Source organism: Arachis ipaensis, chromosome B03 (assembly GCF_000816755.2).
Source record: "Arachis ipaensis cultivar K30076 chromosome B03, Araip1.1, whole genome shotgun sequence".
NCBI classification, from domain to species: domain Eukaryota; kingdom Viridiplantae; phylum Streptophyta; class Magnoliopsida; order Fabales; family Fabaceae; genus Arachis; species Arachis ipaensis.
Window position 1 is genome coordinate 36,034,555 of NC_029787.2, and position 12,332 is coordinate 36,046,886.

The window sequence follows — 12,332 nt, forward strand, 5'->3', positions numbered from 1 at the left end:
TTAAAGTAAATTTTCCTTCATGATAATATAATTATATTAAACTTATACGTTAGATAAACTTAAATAATACATAGTTTGAATTGTTGATTTGCTTTTTGTGTATATATATTCGTTATAATAATATATGATGATACTTTGGTTTGATATAGTTTGAAGATTATTCGATCAAACAAGACAATGAATGAATGAAAAAATAAACTGTGGGCATTTAAGTATACATGAACTGAAAAGATAGATTCCAATTTTCTTCATGACATTATGTATATACACTAATAAGAAACAACAGAGCTCACTTTCTCACACAAAGGAGCCAACTTTCACAATATGGGTTTCGGAAAGACCTTTGTTAAATAAGTTAGCCCCTTTTGTTTTCCTTCAGTAAGCTGAAACCCTTTTCCCATGAAATTAGACTGAAGAAGAAGATGAAGATGACGAAGAAGAAGCTTACCTAATAAAAGAGCTACAAACAGGCGAACAAGGAAACAAGGTTTCTCATTGATCTTCTTTCAATGCAGACATATCGCTGGCAGAATGAAAGAAAGAGGGAAAAATAATTTATCTGAATGAACAAAAACAAAACGAACCAGTAGTATTTTTTATATATAAAAAAATCGAAATTTTGGGGTTTATGTATACAACAGAAAACGAGAATAAATGGGATAAAATCACAACACCGTTTGACAATCAGATTTAACTTAATCAATTTAAATAGTTTGTTAGAGTATTTTCAAATCAATTTTAATTTTCTGTTATGGAATCAGATCACAACACCGTTTGACAATCAGATTTAACTTGATCAATTCAAATAGTTTGTTAGAGTATTTTCAAATCACTTATAAATTTCTGGTATGCAATCAAATCACAACACCGTTTGACAATCAGATTTAACTTAATCAATTCAAATAGTTTGTTAGAGTATTTTCAAATCACTTTTAAATTTCTGGTATGCAATCAGATCACAACACCGTTTGACAATCAGATTTAACTTAATCAATTCAAATAGTTTGTTAGAGTATTTTCAAATCACTTTTAAATTTCTGTTATACAATGTACATGTTCCTTAGTTGTTGCACCAAATATGTTATTAAGTTACCATATTTACTTAAACAAGTTAACCATTGTATCTTTATAAAAGTAAAATGTACCATCTGCATAATTTAAGTGGAGGTAAACGGTTAGGATAAGATAAAAATAGAGAACTTTTTTGGGAATTTCAAAAGTTTGTTCAGATAATCAGTTATAAAAATCTGTGATTCTCAAATGTTATAAACGTGCTTATTGAACTAAATAAATTTGACTGAAAAACAATACAATCAGTTTACACAAGTTCAGCACTTAATCATTTCTGAAGCCACATTCACCTATCTGGTTCTCCTCTACTTGGGTTTCTCTGTAAATATTTTTATACATGCTACTTTGAGATGTTTCACATTAAATTGTTTTTATATCTCACGATGAACCTCACTTTTTGTTTTTCAGTTTGTTGAACTCCTTAATTATCACACCAATAGCTAGTTATATGGATCTTCAACCAGTAAGTCACATGGTTTGTCTATGTCTCATGTATGTACTATTTGAACCCTCTTTTTATACTTTTTACAATGCATAGGTATAAGGCCGGAATTATGGCCGGGGGAAAGTGGTAAGTATACTTCTGCAATATTTGCGATGTCAAATTCACAGAGGGATGTATTCTTGAAGACTTTGCAGAATGTGGTCTTTCCAGATGGTTACTCTAGCAATGTTGCTCGTTGTGTTGATTTGTGACAGCGCAAGTTATCTGGGTTGAAAAGTCATGACTGTCATATTCTGATGGAACAATTACTCCCAATTTTGGTGAAGAATGCACTTCCGAGTCCGGTGTCCAATGTGATTGCAAATTTGTCGTCATTTTTTCGAGAACTTTGTGGGAAAGCCATAAACCCTATGCAGCTTGCTGAACTTCAGAATCATGTTGTGCAAACCTTGTGTCAGATGGAAATGATTTTTCCTCCATCCTTCTTCACCGTCATGGTTCACCTCACCGTGCATCTCATTGATGAGGTTACTCTTGGTGGACCAGTACATTATAGGTGGATGTATCCAATAGAAAGGTTAGCTTGCTTGTAAACCCCTTTAGTACATTCAGTTCAATTAATTGTGTATATACTGAGATTTTTATTGTATTTATACAAAAGGTATTTAGGACGTCTGAAGCAATATGTTCGTAATAGGGCACAACCGGAAGGCTCAATTGCAGAAGGTTACTTATCTGAGGAAATCCTGACTTTCTGTTCTAGGTATTTGGATAATATTGAGACTAGAATCAACCGACCAGGGCGAGTTGATGATGAGCCCGTTGATGTTCTTCATAATTCAGGGGAAAGTATGTTCCCAGCTATTGGAAAAGCATTAGGGGCTGTTTCGCATTTCGAACTCACTCCAATAGAAAAACATCAAGCTCATCGTCATGTGCTAGTCAACTGCGATGCCGTGGTTCCGTTCCTTGAGTAAGTATACGCATGTATTTATAAAACACCAATATAACTCTTTTCTCCCAGTGACTAGTTGGACTAATTTTCTTCTCTCCAATAAAGTACGTTTAGGGAAAAGACAAAGCGAAGCTTGCGTCATCAGACAAGGTCGCAAGCTAAGATAGATAGTGTCGTCCATGCAGAATTTTCTCGGTGGTTCAAGCATCAGGTTGATAGAATACTAACCTGACCAATGTTTTTTTGGCCTGGAAATAGTACTATATGAAAACCGATTTTAATATAAAGCATGAATGTTATGTGGTTTCAGGTTTTTATGGAAAGTACGCCTCAATCGAAAGACCTGCAGTTGCTTGCGTGCGGTCCCATGATTCAGGCCAGACGTTTTGGGGCGTACAATGTTAACGGGTACAAGTTTAGAACTATCACAAAGGAAAACAGGATAAAAATACAAAATAGTGGAGTATATGTATCATCTAATACAAGAAGTTATGCAAGCATGCGTGACAATAGAGTGGCTGTTGGTGGTGTTCCGTATTACGGAAAAATTGTGGACATAATTGAATTGAATTACAGTTGTTCCTTCACAGTGGTATTGTTCAAATGTGTTTCGGCTGATACCACTACCAGTAGAGGCATCAAACAAGACCATTTGGGGCTTACCAGCGTTAATTTCTCTCGTCCAATACACACTGGTAATCGTGAAGAAGATGAACCGTACATATTGGCATCAGAAGCTCAGCTTGTATACTATGTGGAGGATGAAGTAGCTAAGGATTGGAGTGTTGTAGTTCATGTGAAACCAAGGGATTTGTATGACATGGGAGAAGAGAATGAAGAAGTTGAAGTTGGTTTTTCTCCATAGCCAGGGTTGAACATGTCAGCGGAAGGTGACATTGGAGATTTATTGTTGACAAGGGAGGAAGATATAGAAGACCTCGTAGAAAATGCCTCAGAGAATTTCGATGATGTCACGTAATGCTTTGTATGAAGCATTTTAATGTAATTTAAAAATGATCTTTTTGTCATAAACTAAGTTAAATAAAATCAGCGTTGTACTTTGTTTTCTTTAGTTACTTTATACTTGTGTAGTTTTTTTTTTGCAGATAAATATTTGTGTTATTGTGAATTCTCATGAGTAAACGCAGACTTTTGGTTCTTTCAACGATTTTAATATGAAAAAGTTAGTTTACGTTTGGTCTTTATTCCTTCTACAGTTGACTCTTTTCTTAGGGTTGCATTTTTTATGATCTTGCTATGTATTACGCAATATAATTTCACTAGTGATACGCTTTGAATACAATAGTGAACATAACATGACGATGGAACAGGATTGATAAAAAATGAGGACTTTTCGTCATTCTCTGCAAGCACAACAATTGCTATAGAGCTTCTGTTTAAGAAAATTGCCTTAACTACTAACAAGGGTGATAGTAATTGTTGAAAAGTTGTGTTTAGTTTTAAAATTGTCTTAGCATCTTGTAGTTTAGTTGTTTTTCTAAGTCAGTATTTAATAACTCCAGAGTTCTCAATTCCTTCTATGTATACTCATTCTGTTATGTGCATGTTGATATTTTCAGTCGTACCTGAATATTCTGGAGAAATAGTTCCTGACAGTCTAGACGGAGAAGAGTCTGATTCAGAAGACATTTTAGATGATGTATCCTCTGTCGCAGTTGATAGATCCATGCAGTTTGATCTGAATAAGGTTCCGGATGAAGAGGATGAAACTTTAGAAGACCAACATGATAAACAAGATGATATACATGTTAAGAAAAGGTTCTTTGATCTGAATAAGATGCCATGGTATAGAGATGAAATATCAGATCCTCTGAAACGTGAAGCCCATAGATTCATAACAGAGTTTTTTTCGCCAGGTCAATATGATGTTGGAGAGAAATTTTGATCTTTTATTATAATAGTTACGCTGATTTCCTTAGTTTAATGATTTGGGTCACACTTGTACATGTTTATTCTTGGTTTAGGTTTAGTAAGGCATAACTTCAAAGAGGAGTAACTTTGATGTATGCTATCTAGAACTTTATTTTAACTTCATAAATATCAGAGTTTGATTTTATTTTCTACTTTTACATCCATGATTGAATGCAATTTTTAAATGCCAATAACGTAATCAAGAAAATCTTAGTGGTAAATTTGTTCACATGAGTTAACATATAAAGGTTACAAGTAACTTGTGAATTTTTTATCGTAAACCGAATGTAGAAAACGTGTTACGAGTTTAAGTAAGAATGATTTAAACATATGTAGCTTCAAAAAGTAGTCTTCACTTAAATATATTAAACCCAGATGGTTATTTCTAAAGAGAACAATGCAATATGTGGTAACACGCATTTTGCGGCGGTTTAAAAGTAACCGCCGCAAAATTCCTAACAAGAAGTCACCGGCGGACATATCGCGGCGGTTTTCGAAAAGAAGTCACGAAATACAAACCTGATCGGCAATATAGCGGCGGTTTGAAGAAAACCGCCGCGAAATGTTAACCTTACAGCAATATAGCGGCGGTTTTAGCAAAATCGCCGCTAAATGTCGGTTTGATTGCAGCCCCAACCTTTAACCGCCGCTATATGTGCCGCATTTTGTCTTTTCGCGGCACATTTACAAAACCGCCGCAAAATATCCGTCGCTATCTTAAGGATTTGTTGTAGTGTAAATTTATAATTTAAAAAATTAAATAAAAATATTTAAAAAAATATTATTAAAATTTTAATTTCTATTCTAAAAAATTTCAGTTTATTGTGTCTTTATTTATTAGAAGTGTTGAAAGAATCAAAATTTTATGTCTTAGAATTAAAAATTTAATTCCAGTCTCAAACCACAAAACACAATATTAAATCCTAATTTTTGTTTCAATCCTAGTCTCTAAAAACAAATACTACTGCATTATTCAAAGACGATAAAAATATCATGATAGATAAAAGAAAGGCAAAATGTGAAGGCACAAACGGGAAATATACAGTTATTTTTCAACCTTTTTAGAAAAATAAAATAAAAAAAATTCTAAACTTACATATTTTTTCTAAATCAAATTTGAATACATGAATTTTCTCTTTTACTATTTATATAAATCATTCTCGGATACCCAACTTAACGTTAAAACATAAATCACCTTATCCTAAGACCTTAAAACTTTATTTTGAATTAAGAGTTAACCATGCCAATTTGTACAACTTTCCATTTACACATTAGTCGTCTTACCCTATGAAAATTTATGCTTTCAGAGCCAAAACACATAAATCAGGGACGATTTACTCATTTTCGATAATGCTAAGAAGGTTGAGACGACGTGTTCAAAACTAAAGTTGAGAGGCCTAGGACGATTTATGGGTTCTCAGCTAAATTTGAGCGGACTGGGATGATTAACCCTTACTTCCACTATAAAAAAATGTTGAGTATCGTTAAATTTATTAGCGGAATAATAAAAATAATCCGCCAATAATATATTTATCGTTGAGTTTTCTGTCAAAACAAATTACTGTCGATTTTTTCAATCTGCCGGTAGTTATCGTCGAGTTCTGTGACGGGTTCTTTGCCTAAACCCTATTTAATTACCGGCAAAAACTTTTTGCTAGTAATTTTAGCGCTTCACTATTTTCTTTTCCGCCTGATTACCGTTGAATTTTTCTTTCGGTAAATCTAATGGTAAATTTATTTTAAAAAAAAATATTTATGCGCAATTTGTGGTCAATTTTTTATTTAAATTTATTTTTTGCACAATTAATAGTCAACTTCTAAATAATAAGAACCAAATATGGTAAATTAAATATCAAGTCCACAAATAAAATGAAAAGTAAAATAAATAAAATACAATGAAACAGTCAAGAACAAAACTCTAATCACTAAAGATCCTGATAGTCATCGTCGTCATCCCCCAGCTGGTCTTGCTGAGGCAGCGGATTAGGCGGATTAGGCGGTGATGTCTTTTGCTCCATCATCGAAGCCGCTCCAGCTCTCGCCTCCACTCCAACTTGAGGGAATCTGTGTGCGTGTGAGGATTTTCTAATACCTTTCCTCTGACTGTTGCAACTGTTGACCCTGTTGGTAAAGGCTTTGGGTGAGCTCTAGCACCTGCTCCCTCAAATCAACGTCATCCTCGAGATCGACGGGCCGACTGGTGGCAGAGGCGGATGAAGGTCTTAATGCGGAGGTGCGGAGGTTGTCAGCTGGTGCACGAATTGTGAATCACACTTTTCACACTCGTACCACTAACCAGCAAGTGCACTGGGTCGTCCAAGTAATACCTTACGTGAGTAAGGGTCGAATCCCACGGAGATTGTTGGTTTGAAGCAATCTATGGTTATCTTGCAATTCTTAGTCAGGAAGTCAATTATATTTATCATTTGATTGCGAATAAACAAGAGAGCATGGATTAAAGGTTACTTGTTATGCAGTAATGGAGAATATGTTGGAGTTTTGGAGATGCTTTGTCTTCAGAATCTCTGCTTTCCTCTGTCTTCTGATTCACGCATGCACGTCCTCCTATGGCAAGCTGTGTGTAGGTGGATCACCGTTCTGGCATTGAACGTCAGTTTACATCGTCTATCCTTGAGCAAAGTATGGACTATTATATATTGCTGGAAAGCCCTAGATGTCTAGTTTCCAACGCAATTGGAAGAGCGCCATTTGGACTCCTATAGCTCCAGAAATTCCATTCCGAGTGCAGAGAGGTTAGAATCCAACAGCATCAGCAGTCCTTTTTCAGCCTGAATCAGATTTTTGCTCAGCTCCCTCAATTTCAGCCAGAAAAATACCTGAAATTACAGAAAAATACACAACTCATAGTAAAGTCCAGAAATATGAATTTTTCCTAAAAACTAATGAAAATAAACTAAAAAATAACTAGAACATACTAAAAACTATATGAAATTAACCCCGAAAAGCGTATAAAATATCCGCTCATCACAACACCAAACTTGAACTGTTGCTTGTCCTCAAGCAACTAGACAAATAAAATAGAAGACTAATAAGTCAAGAAGCAATAATATCTCAGAGTTTTTGAGTGAAGCTCAGATTCTAATTAGATGAGCGGGACTAGTAGCTTTTTGCTTCCGAACAGTTTTGGCATCTCACTTTATCCATTGAAGCTCAGAGTGATTGGCATCTATAGGAACTTAGAATTCAGATAGTGTTATTGATTCTCCTATTTCAGTATGATGATTCTTGAACACAGCTACTTTATGAGTCTTGGCCGTGGCCCTAAGCACTTTGTTTTCCAGTATTACCACCAGATACATAAATACCACAGACACATAATTGGGTGAACCCTTTTAGATTGTGACTCAGCTTTGCTAAAGTTCCCAATTAGAGGTGTCCAGGGTTCTTAAGCACACTCTTCTTTTTGCTTTGGACCTTGACTTTAACCGCTCAGTCTCAAGTTTTCACTTGACACCTTCACGCCACAAGAACATGGCTAGGGACAGCTTGGTTTAGCCGCTTAGGCCAGGATTTTATTCCTTTAGGCCCTCCTATCCACTGATGCTCAAAGCCTTGGGATCCTTTCTATTACCCTTTCCTTTTGGTTTTAAGAGCTTTGACTTTTTCTACTTGCTTTTTCTTTCTCTTTTTTTTTTTTTGCAAGCTTTGTTCTTTGCTGCTTTTTCTTGCTTCAAGAATCATTTTTATGATTGTTCAGATTATCAATAACATGTCTCATGTTCATCATTCTTTCAAGAGCCAACATATTTAACAGTCTTAAACAACAAATTCAAAAGACATATGCACTGTTCAAGCATTCATTCAGAAGACAGAAAGCATTGCCACCACATGTAACTAATTAGAATTTTTCTTATTAAAAACTCGAAATTTTATTGCCTCTTATTCAAAAGATCTACTAGTTTATTCATGTTTGCTGATGATGAGAAAAATAGACTATAACTTAATTGGAGATAAAATCAAAATAGATACTAATTACTACTATATGACTCCTAAGGTAAACTCTTATAACGACAACTATCACAGAGTTAAAGCAGAGATTGGAATTTAACAACCTTTGTTCTGGGAAGTGGATGTTCCTCGGATCTGTGGGGTGCTTGGTCCTTCAAGAGATAACTTCTGGCGCTTTAATTCCCTTAAGTCACGCCCTTGCTCCTCTTGTTCTTTAATCAAATAGCAAAGAATTTGACTTTGTTCCTTCTGTTCCTTTATTATTTGTTCCATAGCTTCTTGCATCTTGGTAACTAATGTTTCAAGATACTCCCAGTATTCAGATTGAGGGATTTCTGGGAGAAATTCCTATGTTTTCTTCTTGATGGGGTCATCCTGTGCTTGTTGTTTTTCCATTGATGCTTTAGTGATTGGTTTCTCAATTGAGATATACTCAGTATTTAAGATCTCTCTGATCTTGTTAGGGATGGTATGAACAATCTTTCCTCTGACCACGGTCCGATATTCATAGAAAGCAGTTCTAGATAGTTTTTGCTTGTCTGTCTGCCACATATTAGCATAGAACTCCTGGACCATATTTCTTCCCACTTTCGTCTCAGGATTAGCTATGACCTCCCAGTTCCTGATTCGAATTTGCTCCTGGATCTCCGGATATTCGTCTTCTTTCAGATCGAATCTATCTTCCGGGATCACTGATCTTAGACCCATTATTTTGTAATAATAGTCTGAATGTTCTTTAGATAAGAACTTCCCTTGATTCCAAAGTGGTTTTGGAACGCTCTCTTTCTTGCCTCTTGAAGTGGGTTGTTTTCCCTTAGGAGCCATGATCTTAGTGATCACGGATAAACACACCAAACTTAGAGGTTTGCTTGTCCTCAAGCAAAAGAAAAGAAAGGAGAGGGATAGAAGGAGAGCTAGGTGCAATTGTTGATGGAGGAGGGTGAAGGCCGAACCCATATTTAAAGGGGGGGGTGGGTTCGAAAATTTTGAAAAGATATGATAAAAAAGATTGATTTGGAAAAGATAAGATAGAAGATATGATAAGAGAGGATATAGTTTAAAATTGAAAAGATATGAAAATTTTTTTGAAAAAGATAAATCTAGATTTTGAAAAAGATAATGTGGAGATTTGAAAAAGATATTAGTCGAAAAGATAGATTTGTTTTGAGAATTTGAAAAAGAGTTGAATTGAATTGAAAAAGAGGGTTTGTGCTTATGGATTAAGATACATTTGATATTTTTTTTAAGGTAGGGTTTTTAGAAATTAGGGATTTTAGAAATCAGGGTTTTTAACATGTTTATGCAAGAAATCATGAATTGAAGCATTAAAATTAAGATTAAAATGAAAAATATGAAGAAAAAATGAATTTACCTCCTCCCCACCATCCTGGCGTTTGAACGCCCAAACGCTGCATGTTTTGGGCGTTCAACGCCCAAATGCTGCCTCCCCTGGGCGTTCAACGCCCAGCTGCTGCTTCTTTCTGGCGTTTAACGCCCAGATGGCTATCCTCACTGGCGTTCAACGCCCAGTGGATGTTTCTGTTGGGCGTTGAACGCCCAAAATAGACTTTTACTGGCGTTTTCTTGCCAGTGAGCTCTTTTTCTCTGTTTTGTGTGCAGAATCCTTCTATAACCCTGTGAACTTTATACAATTGACTCTTTACCTTAGGATCAGTGAACTTTATATAAACAAATAAAAATAAAAATAGGGCAAAATGCTTAGAGGATTGATGCCCTATGGCTGGGTTGCCTCCCAGCAAGCGCTTCTTTATTGTCTTTAGCTGGACCTTGCTGAGCTTTTAGTCTAGCTTCAGCCTTGAGCACTCTTGCTCAACGTTGCCTTCAAGATAGTGCTTGATTCTCTGTCCATTGACAATGAACTTCTTATCAGAATCAATATCTTGAAGCTCCACATAACCATATGGTGATACACTTGTAATCACATATGGTCCCCTCCACCGGGACTTCAGTTTCCCGGGGAATAGCCTGAGCCTGGAGTTGAACAACAGAACCTTTTGTCCTGGTTCAAAGATTCTAGATGACAGCTTTCTGTCATGCCACTTTTTTTATTTTCTTTATAAAGCTTGGCATTTTCGAAAGCAGTGAATCTGAATTCTTCTAGCTCATTTAGCTGGAGCAATCTTTTTTCTCCAGCTAATTTGGCATCAAAGTTTAGGAATCTGGTTGTCCAGTAGGCTTTATGTTCCAGTTCCACGGGCAGGTGACATGCCTTACCATAGACCAGTTGGTATGGAGAGGTCGCTATAGGAGTCTTGAATGCTGTTCTGTATGCCCACAGAGCATCATCCAAGCTTCTTGCCCAATCCTTTCTACGGGTATTTACAGTCCGTTCTATGATTCTTTTTAGCTCTCTGTTAGAGACTTCAGCTTGTCCATTAGTCTGTGGATGATATGGAGTCGCCACCTTGTGGCGAATCCCATACTGGATCATGGCAGAGTAAAGCTGTTTGTTGCAGAAGTGAGTGCCCCCATCACTGATTAGTACTATAGGGACCCCAAACCTGCTAAAGATATATTTTTGGAGGAACTTCAGCACTGTTTTAGTATCATTGGTGGGTGTGGCAATGGCCTCAACCCATTTTGATACATAGTCAACTGCCACCAGAATATAAGTGTTTGAGAATGATGGTGGGAAAGGTCCCATGAAGTCAATTCCTCATACGTCAAACAACTCAATCTCCAAGATTCCTTGTTGAGGCATGGCGTAACCATGAGGCAGATTACCAGCTCTTTGGCAACTGTCACAGTTACGTACAAACTCTCGGGAATCTTTATAGAGTGTGGGCCAATAGAAGCCACATTGGAGGACCTTGGTAGCTGTTCGCTCACCTCCGAAATGGCCTCCATATTGAGATCCATGGCAATGCCATAGGATGCTCTGTGCTTTTTCTCTAGGAACACACCTACGGATTATTCCGTCTGCACATCTCTTAAAGAGATAGGGTTCATCCCACAGGTAGTACTTTGCATCAGTGATTAATTTTTTCTTTTTTTGCCTGTTGTACTCTTTGGGTATGAACCTTGCAGCTTTATAGTTTGCAATATCGGCAAACCATGGTGTTTCCTGAATGGTAAATAAATGCTCATCCGGAAAAGTCTCAGAGATCTCAAGAAAGGGGAGGGACGTCCCTTCTACTGGCTCTATCCGGGACAGATGATCAGCCACTTGGTTCTCTGTCCCTTTTCTGTCTCTTATTTCTATATCAAACTCTTGCAGAAGCAACACCCATCTGATGAGCCTGGGGTTTGAATCCTGCTTTGTGAGTAGATATTTAAGAGCAGCATGGTCAGTATACACAATCACTTTTGATCCTACTAAGTATGATCTGAACTTGTCAATGGCAAAACCACTGCAAGTAATTCTTTTTCTGTGGTTGTGTAATTTTTCTGGGCATCATTTAAAATACGACTAGCATAATAAATGACGTGCAGAAGCTTGTCATGCCTCTGTCCCAATACTGCACCAATAGCGTGATCACTGGCATCACACATTAGCTCAAATGGTAATGTCCAGTCTGGTGCAGAAATAACTGGTGCTGTGACCAGCTTAGCTTTCAGCATTTCAAACGCCTGCAGACACTCTATGTCAAACACAAATGGCGTGTCAGCAGCTAGCAGATTGCTCAGAGGTTTTGCGATTTTTGAAAAATCCTTTATAAACCTCCTATAGAATCCTGCGTGCCCCAGAAAGCTTCTGATTGCCTTAACATTGGCAGGTGATGGTAATTTTTCAATTATCTCTATTTTTGCTTGATCCACCTCTATCCCCTTGTTTGAGATTTTATGCCCAAGGACAATCCCTTCAGTCACCATGAAGTGACATTTTTCCCAGTTTAAAACTAGGTTGGTCTATTGGCATCTCTTCAGAACAAGTTTCAGGTGATCAAGACAGGAGCTGAATGAGTCTCCATATACTGAGAAGTCATCCATGAAGACTTC

The 12,332-nt window shown here is 36.7% G+C and overlaps 1 protein-coding gene across 1 annotated transcript; it reads left to right on the forward strand.

Annotated features, from left to right (window-relative positions):
* On the forward strand, window positions 1,520-4,377 carry LOC107632948. The gene is made up of 5 exons (XM_016336590.1): window positions 1,520-1,534; window positions 1,771-2,093; window positions 2,178-2,475; window positions 2,782-3,322; window positions 4,052-4,377. Exons 1-5 carry the CDS (start codon window positions 1,520-1,522, stop codon window positions 4,375-4,377), a joined length of 1,503 nt encoding a protein of 500 aa, XP_016192076.1.